Source organism: Sander lucioperca, chromosome 19, assembly GCF_008315115.2.
Source record: "Sander lucioperca isolate FBNREF2018 chromosome 19, SLUC_FBN_1.2, whole genome shotgun sequence".
Classification (NCBI taxonomy): Eukaryota; Metazoa; Chordata; class Actinopteri; order Perciformes; family Percidae; genus Sander; species Sander lucioperca.
The window spans coordinates 6,151,915-6,172,829 of record NC_050191.1 but is presented as its reverse complement, the minus strand read 5'-3'; the positions used below and the strand labels follow the sequence as shown (position 1 = coordinate 6,172,829).

Sequence of the window (20,915 nt, the reverse complement as noted above, 5' to 3'; positions counted from 1 at the left end):
TGTCGAGGTGTCCTTGGGCAAGACACTGAACCCCGAATTGCTCCCGATGCTGCGCCATCGGAGTGTAAATGTGTGTGAATGTTTATCTGATGAGCAGGTGGCACATTGTATGGAATGGTGAATGGTTCTTGTACTATGTAAAAGCACATTGAGTAGTTGTTAAGACTAGAAAAAGCACTATACAAATACAGTTCAGTACAATTCACTGTCCTGATCCTCTGCCACGCCCATATTTTCCAGTGATCCGACTGGGGAACACAGTTTAGACAGTAACCCAAGCCAGAACAAACTGAAGAGCTAAAAATACCAACAGTCAACAAGCCGGCTGCTGTGGGACAGAGACAGGGGGCATTGGTGGGTCTTTACATAGGGGTTAGACAGGCTGGCAGAGGGAGTAAAGGCATAGACAGCTGGGGAAAGAGACATTGTAAAAGCTAGAACAGAAGACGGAGAGAAAATACGACTTAAAAACACCAACAAAACTAGAATATATACCCCCAACTTGTGTTTCACTGCTTGTTACCCTCTTCTGTCTTCGTGGACGTTTTGCTCACCGCTCCCTGGAGGGGATGAACTTTGCTCTCAGGCCTCCATCAGCAGGCAGTTCTGGGCCCGGCGCTGGCAGAGGAGCCACCATGGAGAACCTGGAGAAGCAGCTGATCTGCCCGGTGTGCCTGGAGATGTTCTCCAAACCCGTGGTCATCCTGCCCTGCCAGCACAACCTCTGCCGCAAGTGTGCCAACGACATCTTTCAGGTGAGGCTGGCATCTTAGAGGGTTACAATTCATTTTTTTGGACCATTTTCATCTCAACCAATTTTTCAATTACGAGCTTCATCATTATTTCAAATTCAGGTGGTGTTTTACATTAATTTTAAATGAATGGAATAGTCCAAGAAAATATATTTCTGGTATCAAACATTCACCCAGTGGTGGATGAAGTATTCAGATCCTTTACCTAAGTAAAAGTAGAAATACCATGGTCTATAAGTACTCCAAGTCCTACATTCAAAATGTTACTTAAAGGGACAGTTCACCCCCAAATCAAAAACAAATGTTCCCTCTTACCTGTAGGGCTATTTATCAGTCTAGATAGTTTAGGTGTGAGTTGCCCAGTGTTGGAGATATCGACCGTAGCGATGTCTGCCTTCCCTCCAATATAATGGAACTAGATGGCACTCTGCTTGTGGTGCTCAAAGCGCCAAAAAAAGTCACAAAATTTTATTTGAAAAACTGAACAGCAATGTCTCTGTTTCCAAATCATAATCAACAGACCTTGTTGTGAGCAGTTTGATGTTGGAACTATTGTAGAAAGAAAACAGTCCTTCCTCTCTTTCTCCAGTCAGCGAACCCTCTGTGGCAGTCCCGTGGCTCCTCCAGCATGGCTTCCAGTGGCACTCGCTTCCGCTGTCCGGCGTGCCGCCATGAGGTGGTGCTGGACCGCCACGGGGTCTTCGGTCTGCAGAGGAACCTGCTGGTGGAGAACATCATAGACATCTACAGACAGCAGGAGTCCTCCAGGTGAGTGAGTGAGTGAGTGTGTGTGTGTGTGTGTGTGTGTGTGCGTGTGCGTGTGCGTGTGCGTGTGCGTGTGTGTGTGTGTGTGTGTGTGTGTTTGTGTGTGTGTGTTTGCAGGAGAGAGTGAGGTATGGGTAAGAAATCCCACTTTACTTTTTCATTTAACCTCCCTCTCTTCAGCACTACATAAACATTTAATACATGGTTTAACACTTTAATGTAATTGTAAGCAGATGTACAGTATTTGTCAACAATCAGCAAAACCATAAGTTGAATTTGAATCATTATTTTAAAATTCCCTTAAATTCAACTATTTTCTCTTTCCCAGTTGTTGTTCAGTATTCACGTCACATCTTCCAAACATGTTTGGTAAGAAAAGGTCTTTATATATAGAATCTGAAGTAAGACTGCATGTTATTGTAATAATTAGTGACCACCAATAGAGAGCAGTATTGTATTCTATTACTGCCAGTCTTCAGATTTCTGACTTCAGTCTTTGTTTGATAGTAATGCAGAGTTGATGCATTCATAATGACGGACATTTTCATTGCAGACAATAGTTTAAGGCTTTGAGGCTGATAAAAAAAAATCTGGTACTTGCTATACAGTAGTGAACAGATATGACAATTTGAATTCATGGTTGATAACACACTTGGGGGTTATTTTCTCTTTAATTGTCCCTCATTTTTAGTAACTATAATAATTATACACAGTGCCTTACATGGTTGAAGCAGGAATAACATTTCATGAGATATAATAAAAAATAAAATGGAATAAAATACCCAACAATAATATAAGATAAAAACAATAATTATAAAAATAGATAAGGAAATAAAACGGTGGGCTGGCATTAATACAACGTTTTTATTTATTTGATTTAATTTGCAACTTATGCGACAAATGTTGTTGTCAATAGATCAAGAGGTCAAATCGAAAATCAGTCACACAACACGACAGTGAAATATTTTGATCCAGTTTTGAAACATGTGCACTCTCTTGATTTTGTGTATTACCCCCTCACGTGATGAATACAGTTCTTTATATTTGCATTTTGATGCACTTGTTGTTGACTACAAGTTAAATGCAAGATCTGCGTGTGCACGGGAAACATAATAGAAAAGGTGAAGAATGTCTAAGAAAGTCAAGATGAAAAAAAGAATGTAGTTTAGAGTTGGAGTCAATAAAAGTGCAGTTATAACAGGACAGGTGTTTGATGCAGAGTTTTTTTGACGTGCAGGATAAAAAAAATCGGCAATGGGATGGACACAAATTTAATTTAAAACAATTTAACATCTCTATCTCATCCTCAGATGTTAAACTGTGTTGAGTTGTGTCTGCGGGGAGCTGCAGAGATTCAGGAGGCTTGAAGTTTTATATGCTTTGTGAACCAACCAACTTCATAATTAATAACTTTAAAGTGCTCATATTATCCTCATTTTCAGGTTCATAATTGTATTTAGAGGTTATATCAGAATAGGTTAACATGGTTTAATTTTCAAAAAACATCATATATTTGTTGTACTGCACATTGCTGCAGCTCCTCTTTTCACCCTGTGTGTTGAGCTCTCTGTTTTAGCTACAGAGTGAGGCATCTCACTTCTGTTCCATCTTTGTTGGGAGTCACACAGGCACTGTAGCTAGGTAAGGACTACTAGCCAGTCAGAAGCAGAGTATGAGGGCGTGCCGTGCCAACAGCTAGGCGAGCATTATAACGTGTGTTACAAAGTGACCACGTTTGTCTCTGAAGTAAAGGCTGGACTACAATAGAGCTGTTTGGAGCAGTTTGTGAACAGTGTTTTCTGTTGGAGATGGTAAGTCCCTTTGGGGTGGACTTTGGGCTTTTTCACTTTGTAAACCTATAACATGCACAAAAAAGATATATAACACAATAAAGGAAAGGGAAAAAGTCAAAAAGCATAATATGAGCACTTTAACAATTCACCAGCTATTATTTCTTGTCATAGTTCCACTATCTTTATTGTTACTATAACTGCCACTGTTCATCATTCCAACTGCTATAGTTATTGTGAATCATATTTCTCTATATCTGTATATCTGTATGAGTGTCTGTGTCCAAACCGGCAGCGACTGATGCCGTCCACAAAGAGCCTGGGTCTGTCCGAGGTTTCTGCCTAAAGGCAGTTTTTCCTCACCACTCAGTTTTTCCTCGCCACTGTTGCACCAAATGCTTGCTTGTGGGGAATTGTTGGGTCTTTGTAAATTATAGAGTGTGGTCTAGACCTACTCTATCTGTAAAGTGTCTCGAGATAACTCTTGTTATGAATTGATACTATAAATAAAATTGAATTGAAAATTGAATTGAAAATTGAATTGAATCGAAGCAAGTGTTACGTATCATTGGCATGAATTTGGTCATAGTTATTTTGGTTATCATCAATCAGCTAACTAATGCTTGAAAATACATTTTGTTGTGGCCAGGTTGGCTCAGTGGGTAGAGCAGGCACACATATATGGAGGTGTATACCTCGATGCAGAAGGTCCAGGATTTGAGTCCAACCTGAGAAGATTTCCTGCATGTCATCCCCCTCTCTCCCCTTTAATATCTTGCTGTTCTTTCCATTAAAGGCTGAAAAAAAAAAATCATTTTGTTGATTGTTTAAAGTCTGTTGCTATTACAAATTTGTATAAAAAGAAACATGATCCAAGTAGAAGCCTCTTCAGTCCATCTGCCTCTGTTTTATAAGCGTACACACTTACTACAACTCTGCACTGATATTTAAGTCACCCTAACTCCGAAATAGAAGCTCAATGAGTCACTGTTGGCACTCATTAGAGACAGGAGGACAGGAGTCCCCTCATTATCTGTGTGGGCTAAAATAGATGTGATTGTTCACAAATGTTTCGTAACTTGTAGTTTCTCATAATATTTGTATGTGTGGAAAACAATTCTCATTACTTAATCATCATTTCTGTCAGAGACACCAACGTCAGAATACAAAGAACCCTTTTTTTTTTGCAAAATAGGCTTTGCTTTTTAGGATGTCTCTTAACTGTCCCAACTGCCTAAATGTGCCACTGTGACCTCCATGTGAGGGCTTAAAAGGCAAATTTGGTAAATTGCGTTTGTTGATCTGGTTGTTCATTTGTCCTTGTATGATAATTATATGTTTGGCATTGAGAGGATCATGTACATTGCAAATATGGCAGAACTGTCAAATCTGGGAGGAAAATGACGTAATTCATTAAATTCATTATGTGCGTTGGATGTATACTATTGGAAGCTGACACCATCTTGGTTCCCAGGTGACAAAGAAACAACAGTGTTCTCAGCCAAGCGATTCACGTCTATCATCCACTGACGTCTATATACGTCAGCAATAACAGACGTAAACTAACTGGTTTAAAAATACAGACAATTTTGCCAAGTCTTGTGGGCAAGATCCCACTAGTGCATGCAAATCTGGCCTTTAAGTCTTCCTTTAAGGGCATTTTAAGCACATTATAAGTGCTTTAAAATGATGGCTGGTAGCAAAGAAGGCTGTGCTTTGGATTATCTTGTAAAGTAAAACACTGGTTGTACTTCTGGGTGAAAAATGTTTTTTTAGCAGTGTAAAAACATGAGTTTCTCTCCCACACTTGAACTCTTTCTAGGTGCTTCAAGTTTTATGTCTGCCCCTTATAGTTACTACACTGTAATCCAAAACAAATGTATGTAATCTGGTGTTTGTCTAATGATGATATGGTAAAAGAAGTTTAAGGAAAACGTATTTTCTCAATCAATTTTCTTTCAATGAGTGATGTGATCATGTGATCCAACATGAGTCCCTATGTCAGAACAGTTTGGGTTATTTCACAAGTTGAGAATGATATATATATATATAAAAAGCTGTGCATGAAAGTTTGATGATCCATTTCTACTTTTTGTCTCTTCCAGGCTTGTGAACATCAAGCCAGAGCAGCAGAAGCAGCAGCTGCTGTGTGAAGAACATGAAGAGGAGAAGATCAATATCTACTGCCTGTCCTGTGAGACGCCGACCTGCTCCATGTGCAAGGTGTTCGGAAAACACAAAGACTGTGAGGTCGCACCGCTCAGCAGCGTTTATATGAGACAGAAGGTAAAGAAAAAAACGTTATCGGCTTTTCTTTTATTATAACAAGGTGTCGTTTTCTAACCAGTCACTTCACTCCACATCACTTCACTTTATAATGCCACTTCAATTCACCTCTTTTTACATCACCCAGTCCACATCACTTCACTGCCAGTACATTTCACATCACTCCACTTCACTCCACACTATTTCAGCTCAGTCCAGGTCACTTCAGCTTTACACTCTAATCCTCTTTTCTTCGTTCTCACATCCACTTCGCATAACTCGATTCCACATTACTTCACTTTATTTAACTTTACTTCACTCTAGTTCAATTTATTTCACTCCTCTTCATTGTGTGCCACTCTGCTCTACTTTCTACATTCCCCCTTAGGTCATGCCTCTTCATTCTAGTTCCCTTTACAACCATTACACTCATACCGGTATTCACATTTTCTTTGTTCTCACATCCATTTCACATTAATTGATTCCACATTCCTTCACTTTACTTAACTCTAGTTCAATTCTCTTTCCTCAGCTTAACTTCATGCCACTCCACTTCACATCATTCAGTTCAGTTCAGTTTTATTGTCCCACTAAGGGAAATTGTTTTTTGCAGGCACGGTAAGCCAAGCAGTCCACAATCACATCCATTATATGAACAAAACATAACAATACAAGATCTCGTTAAAAAGAACTTCCCACCAGTTCTATTGTAAAGTGCAGAAGCAACAGATGAAAGCTTATGATGAGTGAATCTCCAGTACAGTGATCATTTGATGGAGTTCAGCAGACCAATGGCTACTGGAACAAAGGATGCCCTAAATCTCTTATGTTAGTCCTTCCTGCAGGCACCCTGAAACGCCGGCCCGATGGCAATAACTCAAACTCCCCCTGCGTCCCCCTGATCAGAAGAATACTCCACAGTGGCATTAGCCTTCCTGAGAACCTGTTGATAGTAGATGTCAATAATGATGGGCATGACTTCGCCACATCAATCATTTTACTTACCACTCTGACAAGGCTTCCACCTTCTATCATGACACTTTACTCCACTTCACTCTTCACTCCACTCTGCTTTATTTTACTTTTCTTTACTCTTGTGCAATCCACGTTAGTTCACTTTAGTTCAATTCACTTTAATCAGCTTCACTTAATGCCACTCCACATCATTTCATCTTGCATCATGGGCAAGTAGTGGAACAGGTTGAAAGTTTTAAGTACTTTGGTACTTTGATTGACCACCATCACACCTTCACCCTGCACGTTGACACAATTTACAAAAAGGCCCAACAGCTCATGTGTCTCCTCAGAAGGCTTAAAGGATTTGAAGTGAGACAGGACATTCTATCCAGAGTATACCACTCACTGATAGAGTCTGACATCTTTTCAACATCACATCTTGGTACAGCTTCCTACCAAACAAATGCAAGAGACAGCTGGCTAGGATAGCCAGGCAGGCCGTTAAGATCATAGGCATTCCAAAAAAACAGCCATCTGATCTTTAAATACAAGCAGTGGAAAGAAAAATCCAACTTCATCATCCAGGATGCCTCCCACCCCCTCCACCAAAGCTTTGAGCTATTACCATCAGGAAGAAGGTTCACAGTGCCTCTGGCTAAAAAGTTATTATACAACAAATCCTTCATTCCCGATGCAATACATATACAAAACTCATGCTACTGACACATCACACACACTCTGCCTTCAATCAAAAGAAAATGTTTTAACATGGCAACATATTAGACGATAAAGCTATTTGAATCTTGAATGCCAGTGCACTCCACTTCACTTTACATCACTTCCTTCCACATAATTCAGTCCACTTCACTCCCTACTTACATTCACATCATACTACTGCTCTAGACCATACATATACTCTGGTTCACTACACTCAAATCCATTTCACTTCACTTTCAGGCAAAGCAACAAAACCAAAACAAAATATTAATGTATAGACATTGTTGCTGTTGTATCAGAAGTAAGCAGGTTTTATTTAGGAGGGTTTTTTTTATTCACAACGGAAGCTGAAGCTTGTTTAAAGGTCAGTCCATCAAAGAGTTCTAAACTTTAACATTTCTCCAAAAAGTGCATGTGGGCGACTTCTTAAAAGCATGGTGGCCTTTATCTCACATTCTTTCTGTTTCTATTTTTAAATCTTTCTTTTTCTTACTTTCCTCTTTTCAAAACCGCAAACCAAGATGCACACTGACGTACCACTTAGTGCATAAAAGTGAATACTGTATTTAACCACTGAAATCAGGACACACCTGGTGTTTATTATTTAGTCATCTAAAGGTCATTTACGGTAATACCAGATACCTGTTTTAATAACTTATACATCAAATATATCGCATTAAAGAAACCTTAATAGCTCATTTGCCAACACACAAAGTCACACAAAGACAAAGAAAGGAGCAGTTTTGTCATGCAGATGGCAGCAGCAGCAGCATCAAGCATGTTAGTGAGCAGTTGGCTTTGTTGACATTTCAGCGCCGGCCTCTCCATCTCTCACTCTGTCTCTGATTCACTCATCTGAAATTCAAATGAGGTTGAGGAAAGCTGTTGATCCTCCAACTTCATGCAAAGGTTAACTTGAAAAACAAAACAAAAACATTTGGTGATTTAATGTTGGCCTACATATAGGATGAGAATGTTTGCTACGCTAATACATGACAATAAAACTGTGCAGAAGCTATAATAAACTATAAATATAAAAATGAATGTCAGTGATGTTCTGGATGTTTGCAGACAGACCTGAGCGATGGCATTGCCATCTTGGTCGCCAGCAACGACCACGTCCAGGCAGTCATCTCTCAGATGGAAGAAATCTGCTGTACTGTAGAGGTTAGGCACACGCACAAAAATGAAATTTGTTATTTTTTTACATCAAGACACCTAGTTTGTTGTTTATGTATCAGCCAATGCAAAGTATTTATATTTCTCACATAATAGATGTACAGTGCACTTACTTACATCGAAATGAGTAAGGAAGCAGCCCAAGCAGACATTTATAAACAACACAAAGTTTCTTTTCTCACCTCAGGAGAACGGTCAGCGACAGAGAGAACAGCTAGCCCTCCGTTTCGACAGCCTGTTAGCCATCTTGGACGAGCGGAAGCAGGAACTGGTGGGGCTCATCACCAAACAACAGGACGATAAACTCAAACGTGTTCAATCTCTCATTCGTCAGCACAGCGATCACCTGGAGGCCGCGGTAACACTGGTGGAGTCGGCCATTCAGTCGATGGAAGAGCCACACATGCCTGTGTTTATACAGGTGGGTCACACTTTATATCAGCTGGCTCCTGCAGGCTGAGTTAGATGATTGGAGAGTCAGTGTCCTTGTTTTTTTATTGGGGATTTTCTGGGTTTTAGTGACCCAAGTGGTCTGAAAACTGGAAAATAATCGGGAGTCAACACAAAATGTATTTATTTCTGATAATTTCCCAAACTTTTGAATGATTTTTAGAAGCCTGAAGTCAAAAAAGTATTCTTTAATTCACAAGATTAGAAGCCAAAAATTAAATGCAAATATTATAGAGGAAAATCTGAAAGAACTAACGCAATTTATATTCTATTCGGTTAATCACCTTAGATTTATCCTGCAACTTCTTTTAGGGGTCCCGACCCTCAGTGTGGGAACCACCAATTTAATTTAACCCTATGATCAATAAAATCCCCTACATACCAAACATTTCATTCATGCTAAACATACAGGTGACACAAAATAAACTGCATATTTTTCTCAGCAGTAGTTTGTTTTTCATTTAAACAAATTCATCTCACACCTCACGTTCCTCCATCATTCAAAGTTTCCTTCCATGCATCGATATATTTCCCAGTCAAAGGGTTCATTAGACACGATGATCCATGCTCAGTAGTCCCCAGGCCATGTCTGCTGCTGCTGCTACTGATGATCAAGGGCTTTAGGGAAACAGGGGCAGTAAGCCCAGCTGGATGCCTCCATGTCGGGCGCTTTGCTTCCACAAACCCCCCTGAGGACTGCTGGGTCTCTGGTCCTGCATACCTCAAGACTCAGACAATATCGTCACACCCACCACAGACACATGAATAATTCATACAGCTGCAGAGATAATGAAGAGCAGCTCAGTCTCTCCAGTGTACTGTATCGATCAACCAATTGATCACATGCAGACATGTTTTGATGAAGGAAACAAGCACAAACACATTCCACTGACTTCTAAATCTCATGTCTACAACAGCAGACTTGTTTGAAATTGAGATGTTAAACTGAAACATCAGTTTGCTTTTGTAACTCAACAAAATGTTTTTAAAAAATGTATCAAAGGACGTGTATTGTATCAGTCGCTACGGCAAATTAATTATTGTTTGGTCTATATCTTTGATGTAATTTGAAGGTTGATTGAAAATTTAAAAAATAATAAGTTTAACTTGACAGCAGACAGTTGGAGGGTCAAACCTCACTCAGGTTGTTGCTAAATTGGGCATCCTTATTGCTGATGCAACGCATCTGCTTCACTGTGTCTCCACTTAGGAAAGTGTGTGTTTGTTATGTGTGTGTGTGTGTGAGAGAGTGTGAGAGTAGGAGCCTCAGGTGTCTCTGTTTTATGCTCAGCAGACACATCCTCTGCCAGAGCAGGTGTTAAAGGAGATATAGTGTGTGGCAGCAGGTAGTAAAAACCATGAGGCCATTCTGGCAGCTGACAGTATTTCTTATTATCATGTTTTTAATTTAATGCGGTGACATGTCTGACAAATACTTCTGACTGATATCGTTGGCACAGACAACTGAAGCACAATGTAATTAACTTAGTCTCTTTCCTCCTTTCCGTCTTCTCCACTCTCACAGAGCGCCAAAGTCATACTGGAAAAGTAAGTTGAGTGTTGTTTGTGGTGAAGCTCTGAAGCTCTGATTCTGCATGTAGAGAATGTGGTCATATTAAAACAAAAGTTGCAGGAAATGGAAATACTCAATAGTAAAGTACAAGGTCCATCAAACTTGTACTACAATACAGTCCTTAAGTTAATGTACTTCGTTGCTTTCCACCACTGATAGCATACGGCGCTATGTTGTCAACAGTTATCAGCTGTTTGACGTATATTTTATGTAGCAGATGATCAACAAAAGATAGAAAAACCTAAATAATCTGCTCTGAATGCTGCCGTCAGTGCCCGGCCACATGGGGATGAAATAGAGTTTACTGAGTGTGTGTGTGTTTGGTTTGCTGATGGATCGAGCCAATATTGTTCTTTTAAATCCACATCAATAACCTTTGAAATGGATGTTTGCCTGCTTTAATATTTATTGTTGAATGTATCAATACTACACAGGCTGCAGATTAGAAGGCTTCATCTTAAAGTGCTCATATTATGCTTTTTGGCTTTTCCCCTTTCCTTTATTGTGTTATATATCTTTTTTTGTGCACGTTATAGGTTTACAAAGTGAAAAAGCCCAAAGTCCACCCCAAAGGGACTTACCATCTCCAACAGAAAACACTGTTCACAAACTGCTCCAAACAGCTCTATTGTAGTCCAGCCTTTACTTTCGTGACAAACGTACGTCACTTTGTAACACGTTATAATGCTCGCCTAGCTGCTAGCGTGGCACGCCCTCATACTCAGCTTCTGACTGGGTAGTAGTCCTTACCTAGCTACTGCGCATGTGCGACTCCCAACAAAGATGGAATATAAGTGTGAAGTAACTCAAAGTCTTATTTTGAAACATGTTTGTGTTAACAGGATAGCAGTGACAGCCAGGGCCTCGAACATGGAGCGTCCAGAGCTCGGTTACGAGAGTATGAGCCATTTCTTCATCGATACTGACGATCTCGCTGACATGCTGAGGAACATCAACTTCTGCTCCGGTACGCACCATGGAACAACATACTTTACTTAAAGTATAAACTCCTGCAGTAAAAATGTTAACCAGGTAAAAGTATGTAAGTATAATCAAGAACATTTACTTTAAGTATTAAAATTAAAGTACTCCACTAGTGGAAAAAACATCCAAAATACACATTTAGGAGTTTATTTTAAATTAGATTTCTCCTAAACTCACCAAAAGTTAGCACTGGATAATGCCTCATTTGCATATTTGAACATACAAATTTCAGAAAACTTGTTATACAAAAAAAGAATAGTCTTAATGTAAACATCTATAAGTTAAAATAGTTTCCCTATTCGCCTGTAGTGTCTCCCCTTAAAGTAAAAGCGAGGGTTTACTGTTGTAGAGGTGAAGCTAGTTTTATTTTTTTGGAATAGTTGATTAAGTTATTAGTTATGAAGGTGATCGATGGATTGGTTGATAAATGGGTTTGCTTATTATTTGCATTATTTGATTATTGTTTGATTATTATTTGAGTAACTAAGTGTACTTATTCATACTGACCTTTCCCCTCTGTGTGTATTTTGTCCCCCCCCTTTCCAATATATATTTTATGATTTCTTTATAACTAATACAAATATTAAAACAATGGGGAGGCAAACGTCCAATATATAGTAATAGCTAACTCTTCTAAAAGTAAAACAACTATATACTATTGTAAAAACTCCAAACTACACATGATATATAAACCATTAATAAAATAATTCTCCCTGAATGAGCATCTCAGTGAACACCTGACCTTACAGCTACACAAAGACCTCCAGAAGGATCAGACACCATTTTATTTAGCTTCCATTCACATTCACACAGGTTTACAGTAAATAGCTCTGTTTACTGTCTAAACAAAAGTGTGTGTATACTGGTATTAACCACGTTGTGGGGACTGTGACACATTTGGGGATGAAAAAGGTCCCTACAAGGGAAACCATTAGATTTTAGGGTTAAGACTTGGTTTTTAGTATGTATGGGTTAAGGTAAGGGTAAGTCAATGCAGTGTCCTCTTAATTAAAAAACAAGTTTGTGTGTGTGTGTGTGTGTGTGTGTGTGTAGGTGTGGGAGATAATGGAGAAGAAGATCCTGAAGAAGGTGGCGAAGAGTGAGAACTTGACTTCTGCTCCAGATTTTAAGACCAAAACAGAGGAAGCTTTTGTTTTTAATGACTCAAGTGCAGATTTTGACTTTTTGTAGGTTAAACATATAAGTACAATGATTTGATATTCTCTGAGAGACATAACAGAAGGGGATACAAGGTGTTTGTTTCTGTCTTGAATCTCCCTGTTGACCTGTATTGATGAATTGATCAGGGTTTTGCATGGCCAGGGCTTTGTGGTTTGTTTGATTTTGGTTTAGAAAGTGTCAGACTTCTCACATTAGTTATTCAGCTTCCAGTCATCGGCTAGAGCGGACAAACCCGTAGCCCTGTCTCTCTTCTTGCCAAATGTTTTTATGTTTTATACACGTAATGGACACACATTTGACTACAGAGTCTAATTCATAATATTTAGTTTTGAGGGACTCATAAGTGTTTTTATTTGTTAATTTAGTGCTGAATTATAGATCTGTCACTGTTTTGGTGAGAAAATCTACAATTTTGAATGAAAAAGCCATACAATCTCAAAGTCCACTTACTAACTTTTCCTGGATATTTCTTTTGCATCCCACAGTCTTCATCAGCAGGTAGAGCTGGCTCAGTTATCATGGAGGCCATTCACATCATGCACCAAAGATCACCTTTGAACAGAGACAGAAGTTTTACAACTAAATAAAATCAAACATTTCCTTAGTTTGCTGTAGAAGATTCTCCAGGAAACCTGAAAACCTATTTAAAGGGCCCCTTGGTAATAATAATAATAATAATAATTATAATATATTGATTTAATTCAATTCAGGTGCCCTCAATCAATATGAGATGATGCCCATGTCAATTTCAAAATAAAGGCGCATCTTAAAGATGATGATATGTATCAGCAATTTTCACTTTGCATCGATGATATGACGATGACATGGCACCCTAAAGGTTCACTTCATGTCTTGAACATTATAAAATGCCTCATATTTCAAGTGTTTCAATGAGAATCCTGCAGACAAACAAGTTTCTAAAAATGCAAAAACAAAACTGACGGCTCTTAAACTGAAGTTGTTCAAATGTGTCAGAGCCTGTTTATAAATGTTCTTGCTGCTGATGAATTGTAATGTGCACAATCTGAAGTCAGCAGCAGCTCACTGTGTATCGTACAGAAGAGATGTGTGAAATTGTCTCTAACAAGACCACTTACGTAAAAAGAGAGTGAAGGATTCCCCTCATCCACTCAGGAAGGCGGCAGCATCAGCGTATTCATGCTGACTCAGTCAAAGGCGGCAACAACAACAACAACAGGATCCTCCTCCGTGCTGCGTTTGTGTGACATTAGGCTGAGCAGCTGGAGAGTTACTGGTGATTGTTTGGACGTGGGAAGATGACACTGATCTCATGGTATTCGTCTTTTGTTCTTTACTCGAGGTTCTTGCTGCAGTCCTAAGGAAATGTAAAACAGAGACGGAAATAGAGGTTTACCATAATCCTCCGGGAAAAATCCACAAGAGTGAATTCAGCCACATAAAAAGATGAAGATAACATGTAAAAACAAACACCTAAATGATTGATTGAAATCATACCTTTCTATACGTTCTCCATCTGTGGTTCCTCCTGCAGCAGCCCAGAAGACTGACTTGGCTGGATTTTAGCCTCCCACATTGTTTCCTTTTGTTCCGTATAAAAGAATAAAATAAAAAAACATCCAGTGTATTGTGTTTAAATATATCTCTCTATGTATAGCTCACAGGAAATGTATACAGTGGATTTAGCACTGTATTCTGTGCTGTGGGAGGGAAAAGATTTTGTTCACGTTGGTCTTTTTCTTCCGGATTTAAAGCCCTTATATAGCTTTTCTGTCACAATACTTTCTAAAGGCTTCAGAGTTTTATAATTCTCTTCAGATTGTATGTAAATACATTTCCAACACAAGCCTTCCAAGATGACCCACATGAAAATTTTCTGATCAGCCACCTCTATGCTTAAGGTTTTGTTAGGGTTGGGCACCTCACTCCTTTGTTAAAGGACGAGGCTGCTGTTATTCTGTATTTCTCGTATTGTCAACATGAAAAAAACTAAACCAACAATTAATTGTTCCGACTACAAAGTATTGTGTGGGTATCCAAAGCCGGATATATCTTAGTCCTCTGTCATAAAGCTCTATTGTCCAAAAAACACATGTATGAGCAATGCTGCAATAAATACTCACTAGAGGACCAAATGTGGTTTGATCCACTGCTGAAAATAGTTCCCAAAAAATACACTATTTACTCCTGCTTGCAGACAGAAATATCTCAACAACTATTGGATGGATTGCCATTAAATTTGATAAAAACATTCATCGTGCCCAGATGATGTATTGTAACGACTTCAATGATCCTGTGGCTTTTCCTCTAGCGCCACGATGAGGTTGACATTCATGGTGTAGAGAGAAATTTCTCAAACATTGAATGGATTGCAATAATGTTTTGTGCAACAATTCATGTTCCCCTGAAGTGTGAATTGTAACAACTTTGGTCTTTGGTGATCCCCTGACCTTACATTTAGCCCTATCATTACATTAACATTTCTCCAGTACTTTGGTTTTGGACCATATCCCTGCAAAATGAATGACATTCTCATGAACCCCATCTGTACTCTGTTTAGTGCTACAGTATTTGCCAAATGTTAGCATGCTAACATGCTAAAATGGTGAACATGGTAAACGTTGTACCTGCTTAATATCAGCATGTTAGCATTGTCATTGTGAGCAAGTTCTTGATTATTTTCTTAATGCTGTTAATCAAGCTGAAATACTTTTGCATCCTGGGATTTTTGGAAAACTGGGCTTGAAAAGTTTTAATCTAGATTAAAAATAAACATCATTCAAACAATCATTTTCATGCACTAGCAATGTAACTGAGTAATCTCAGTCGCCACAAGGCGTACAGAACTTGATTAAGCATCAGGTTATATCTTTTAAAGTCAAACATTCTGAGTTATGCAGTTTAATAGAGTTTAAAGTACCGGTATGATGACAAACATGTTTGCCATTGCTTTGCATCTACAAAGTGATATGTAATTGCATTTGTAAAGCACAACAAGGGAGATGAAACAAACAGGTGGTGATAAGGCAGAAGAATCACCAACACACCCACAGTTTAGACTGAGTCAGAGAAACAAAGAACTCATAGGCCATTTTAACTTCTGTGTTTGTTTCTTCTCCCTCTCTTTTATGTTTCAACAACTTGGACATTAACTTCCATCATGTCTGAGCCTTTAACAATAATAGAGCTTTAAAAAAGCTTATGTTGCAATGATAACATTCAACCAAAAGTTGAAAGTGATAACAAATTGTATAATTCATTACAGTTAATAGCTTTTTAGCAAGTGGTGTGATTAAGCAGTTTTATTTAATTTCTATTCTGTATCACACACTAAATAGCTAAAATAAAATGAAGGGATTATCAAATAAAACACCATATTAAGTCAGCCCGGTTCTCCGTTGAATTTGTGGGTTGAAATAAGTTTTAGGTATTGTGATAAAGAAAGAAGCTAATTCACTTGTATCAAACTGGCAATAATACCTCAATGTAAATATATGGTTTGTCCTGTGCATGGCGTTGGAGTAAAGTGCATAAAGGTAATTAAAATCAAAAGGGTTGGGGCGTTCAGGTGGCGTAGGAGTTTAAGAAGATGACCTAGGCAAAGTCAACAGTTTGAGTCTGACTGGGGACATTTGTTACATGTCATCATTTTTGACCTGATGTCAACGCTGGAAAAAAGGTCAGGGGCTTCATCATTCATCATCATTATGAATCATCCTCTGCGGGACATGAATATCTAAGCTAAAAAAAAATCAATGAAATCTGACAAGTAGGTGTTGCGATTTTGCTTTAAAAGTGTTGTTAGATGGACAGAAGCGCAACTGAGAGATGACCATTGTTACAGTCCTTTGACCCGGCCGCAAGCTGGACAAAAATCTGTAAATCCTATTACAAATGGAAAAAACACTGGACCATACAGCAGTCACAAAAGTTGTATTTTTTATAACCGATTAATACACATTTATAATCAGCACAATAACAGAATCAAAAGATGTTTTACTTCAGACTTTTTTATTACAAAATATAAATGGCAGAAAAGCTTTTTCTTCTTTTGCTAAAACAATGGAATCAGTGTCAGACATAAATGTTTATGGTAAAATAAAGCTTTGTTTTTTCTTCTTTTTTTGTCGTTGTTAGCAGGTTAGCATGCTACAGGTGATACAGTACAGGTGATACAGTGCTCCCTCAACTAAAGGAGGATGAAAGGAAGGTGAGAGCCGACGGTTGAAGATGGAAAACTAATCAACATTAAGTTGTGTTTTATCTTTCCTTCCACCTCAGATCCATTCTTAAAGACGCCATTTCATTAACTTCAAACAATCAGAGTGGGATTAAAACAACAAAAACACAAAGGAGAGTTTGATATCCATGGAGAGGAGTTTTTTTAAGCTTCACATTGTGTAGATCTATAGTCTATTCTTCTGTTTAAAGATTCATTATGAGCTTATTACGTTTGAGTCATCCCTTTAACAGGCTGAATACTACCTTTATTTGGCCAGTTATGTACAGTATAGTACAATTTAAGGTACCATTAAAAAACCCTTTATGAGGTTTTATTTTTTTTTGCAGCACAAAACCTTGGTGCTTTAATTAGCCATTTAATATTGTAGTTTACATGAACTAATCAAGTCGAGGGGAGGGTAAACACAACAAATCAAATAGCTTACCATCTTTTTAGTCTAACTTAAATCATAAGACTATTGTCCATTTGAAGGATCATCCTGAAGTAGGTTATACAAAGAAAAAGAAAAACTTTTTTATTTTGGTGTTTATTCACCATATTGTGATCACAAACTTAAGGCCAGAGATTACCATTGTTTTAATTTACCACTACATTATGGTAGAAATGTGGAGAAATTTCAGTTTGAGCCACACTCATAGTAAGTTATAACATCTAAAGATTTACTCATTTTAGGATAGTATATGAAGACATTTATCATATCTACACAGCACCAATTCAGTTGTGTCTAGTGGATACAAGCCACACACCCATAATGCACCTTACATTAGACTTATTTAGCTGCAGGGGCAAACAAGTAGCCTGTAAAGCGAGGTAATATCATGATTATCATTACAGCAGTCCATACATTAACAATGAGGTCATCCAAATTACTGACAAGAAGAATGATTAAACTGTAAATATTTATGTCAGTCCTATTTTCATTTCAAGCATCAAAATATTTGATCATAAAGATAAATGTCAAATGACAACGCTGCTCAATTCCAAATGTTAAGTCATGAAATGATACCTAAAAGGTTGCCTTCCAAAAGTCCAGTGCGAGTAGGAGTGTGTGTGTGTGTGTGTGTGTGTGTGTGTGTGTGTGTGTGTGTGTGTGTGAGGAGGCTGGGGGTGAAGCCAGGGGCCGGTGAAGGGGTCAGGGGGTCTGAGAAGTCCGATTCTATATTTCCCAACAAAGTCTTTAAATAACACTTAAGAAGTTTACATTTTACTCGCGGGTGCTGTGATGCGTAAATTGGCACCAGCTGTGCATAAAAATGATGTGAAGAGGAAGGCAGGCGCACAAACAACAACTAATGTCAGAGGTCTTAAATACTTAGACAGCGGTTTGGCTGTTTTAACGAGGCAATTAAAAAAAAAATAGAGCTTTACTTCCCGACCTCGTCGAGGACTTTGCGGTTGAGCTGAGCCTGCTCCCTCTGGCTTTCTATCTGGGCCATCTGGATCATATTCCTCAGCAGGTGGAAGGTGAGGTCGATGGACAGCGGCGGATCTTCGTTCCGTTTCCACAGCTGCGCCGCCGTCCTCACCGCCTCATCCTCCTCACTCTCCTCTTCGGGTGGGAGCAGGCGCAGAGGGTTCAGGTTTCTTTTTTGGAGAAACCTCAGGATGTTGTCGCCCAGTAGATCTGACGCGGTGCTGTCCCCGGCGGCGGCCGCTCTGAGGAGCGCTTGGCCCAGTTGCTGCGTCTGGAGGCGGCCGCTGCTATCCAGCCAGCCGGGGAGGATGCGCGGTCTACCGGCAGCGGGGCGGAGGTGTGATGAGAGCAGGACCGAGGAGAGGAGAAGGAGCAGGGGGACTGGCTTCATGTCCTGCAACCAGAGAGATTTATAAAAATGACAGTACATCACATAATCATCAGTAAACTGAAGCGGCCAATCAAACTCACAGTAAACACCATTATTGTTTTGCAGTTTTTCAGACAACTCTTTGTGGAAAATGTATAGTTTTAATCATGCATAGGCCTAAATGACTGTAAATAAAATCATATGGTTTAATGTTAAGAGACAGAAAGCCTGTGAAAAAGTAGTAATGAAATTGAATGTATTTGTATAGAGGGTGCATGATTTTTACCACTGTAGTCCGTCGCTAAATCTGGTAAATTTAACATAGGCCCTGGTGTCAAAGACTATGTTATCTTACAGTATTTACATGTTATGTCAATCACAGGCACTTCCCTGTAAGAAAAAATGAGCAAATAAGAAAATGTTCTTAACTAAAAAAAGGACAAAGGTGTAATCTACATTACATGAGCTGAGTTTAGTATTTTAGTAGTTTATGCAAGTATTAGAGAATTCAATATATCTGAAGATGATATGCCTGCACTGTTTTTTCATCATATTCTCACTTGCACAAACATACGGCCAATTCAGCAAAACTTTACACTGATAAAATGAGTAAATGAAAGCTCCGGTACTCACTTTATTCTCTCCAGATGCTGCAGCTGAACTTTGTGGTCGGCCGGTGGGATCTCAGGTCGGAGCCGAGTCTGAAAAGTCCCTGTGAGCGGCGACTGGAGAGGACGGAGGGTTTTATACATCCAGCCTGCTCGTTTGACGTCAATGCAAACACAGAGCCCGGTTTGGAAACTGGACAACTATCGAGACGACAAAGCAATATAGTCCTGAGGGACAGCTGGGGATGCGGTGAGTGACAGGAAATAAGGTTACTGGTTTAATTCCTTTCTATGAGTGACCTCCCAGGGGGACAAAAAGGAGCATATGAGGAGGGGGTTTCTGAGGTTGATTTTTTTTTTTTTTTTTAGAAAGTTTCAAGGGTTCTTCAAGTTTGAAGATCATCAATGAAATGTTTTTAGTGATGATATGCCAAATAACTGCTGTGTGTTTCAACGGTTTTCTTACATTAGTTTTTTATTTAAATTGTTTTTATGAATGTGTGATTTGTGTTTGCAAACTTGCATCAAATTGCCGCTTTAAAAAGGACTAATAAGGTATTTTCAATTGAATTAAACAGAATTGAATCTCACCTTTCCCACGTGACAGAGTCTGTGACACAAGGATATTGGTTTTACCTTCATTTTGAAGTTTACTTAATTGCAAAGTTAAACTGGCAAATTAAGTATTAAAAGTATACTGCCTTGAAGGCCAAAGTGATGCGGAAAAGAAGTGGAAGTGAAGTGGAAAACACAATAAATGAGTGTTCTTTTTTCTTTTCACATCAATGAGTTCATTTAACACTTCATTTTTGAGCAGATGCCCTTTACAAGTTAAGATCTTATCATTTCAACAGCCATCCAATCAATCAAACACTGCTGAGAACAAAACGATGAAAAATCCCTTTGCATTTAGAGTGAATTTGTATAGGAGCTATCCATGGTGCTGAACTTACTGTAACTTGTAAAGACTGTAAAGACATGTAACACACAATGATAAGTTATATATTTATATGTTGATTAGACAAGACTAAGTTTCTGAAGTCTTTACATTTATTTTGGCCCCCAAATAATTCCACACTAACATCCAACTATACATCAGAGGAAGCCACATATCAGGGAGAGATAATCCATTCTGTACATTCTCTTATTGGCAAAATTGTTACATTTTATTATCAGAATCTGATTTTTTTTTTGTCATTTTACACAGACCTCAACTGCACCAGGAATATATTATCCTCAAGGACTTAAGCAACACGCCCATCCACTTACACTCACCTAAAGGATTATTAGGAACACCATACTAATACAGTGTTTGACTCTATCCTATCAATATGGGCCAATATTTCTTGGCCCATATTGCTTCCAGCACCTTGTTGAATCAATGACACAAATAATTAAGGCAGTTCTGAAGGTGAAAGGGATCCCTCACACCATTACACCACCACCACCACCAGCCTGCCCAATGGTAACAAGGCATGACGGATCCATGATCTCATTCTGTTTACGCCAAATTCTGACTGCCATCTAAATGTCTCAACAGAAACCGAGACTCATCAGACCAGGCAACATTTTTCCAGTCTTCAACTGTCCAATTTTGGTGAATTGTAGCCTCAATTTCCTATTTTTAGTGGAGATGAGTGGTACCCAGTGGGGTCTTCTGCTGGTGCAGCCCATCCGCCTCAAGGTT

The 20,915-nt window shown here is 38.9% G+C and overlaps 2 protein-coding genes and 1 long non-coding RNA gene across 4 annotated transcripts; 1 reads left to right on the top strand and 2 right to left on the bottom strand.

Moving 5' to 3' along the window:
• Positions 1-128: 128 nt before the first annotated feature.
• Positions 129-14,213, top strand: trim54 (tripartite motif containing 54). Of its 2 annotated transcripts, XM_031313833.2 has the most exons (8): positions 232-755; positions 1,342-1,520; positions 5,413-5,593; positions 8,318-8,413; positions 8,613-8,846; positions 10,401-10,423; positions 11,291-11,415; positions 12,486-14,213. In XM_031313833.2, the coding sequence occupies exons 1-8, from the start codon at positions 570-572 to the stop codon at positions 12,533-12,535; spliced, it is 1,074 nt and encodes a 357-aa protein (XP_031169693.1). In that variant the 5' UTR covers positions 232-569; the 3' UTR covers positions 12,536-14,213. The 2 variants fall into 2 exon arrangements, with proteins under 2 accessions (XP_031169694.1, XP_031169693.1); XM_031313834.2 differs by lacking the exon at positions 10,401-10,423 and having other exon boundaries at positions 129-755.
• On the bottom strand, positions 12,609-15,206 carry LOC118493834. The gene is made up of 2 exons (XR_004895861.1): positions 14,091-15,206; positions 12,609-13,950 (listed from the first exon to the last, which is right to left on the bottom strand). It is a non-coding gene; the product is annotated as an uncharacterized LOC118493834 (long non-coding RNA).
• Positions 15,207-17,935: 2,729 nt separating this feature from the next.
• Positions 17,936-19,572, bottom strand: uts1 (urotensin 1). Its single transcript, XM_031313837.2, has 2 exons — positions 19,254-19,572; positions 17,936-18,644 (listed from the first exon to the last, which is right to left on the bottom strand). The coding sequence occupies exon 2, from the start codon at positions 18,639-18,641 to the stop codon at positions 18,201-18,203; it is 441 nt and encodes a 146-aa protein (XP_031169697.1). The 5' UTR covers positions 18,642-18,644; positions 19,254-19,572; the 3' UTR covers positions 17,936-18,200.
• Between the last annotated feature and the right edge of the window lie 1,343 nt (positions 19,573-20,915).

What these genes read in the sequence shown, in the direction of transcription:
- trim54 (XM_031313833.2), top strand. Translation starts at nt 570, where the DNA reads ATGAACTTTGCTCTCAGGCCTCCATCAGCAGGCAGTTCTGGGCCCGGC. An exon ending in GTGCCAACGACATCTTTCAG is followed by an intron (nt 756 to 1,341) that starts GTGAGGCTGGCA and finishes CTCTTTCTCCAG; the next exon opens with TCAGCGAACCCTCTGTGGCA. An exon ending in AGACAGCAGGAGTCCTCCAG is followed by an intron (nt 1,521 to 5,412) that starts GTGAGTGAGTGA and finishes TGTCTCTTCCAG; the next exon opens with GCTTGTGAACATCAAGCCAG.
- uts1 (XM_031313837.2), bottom strand. Translation starts at nt 18,641, where the DNA reads ATGAAGCCAGTCCCCCTGCTCCTTCTCCTCTCCTCGGTCCTGCTCTCA.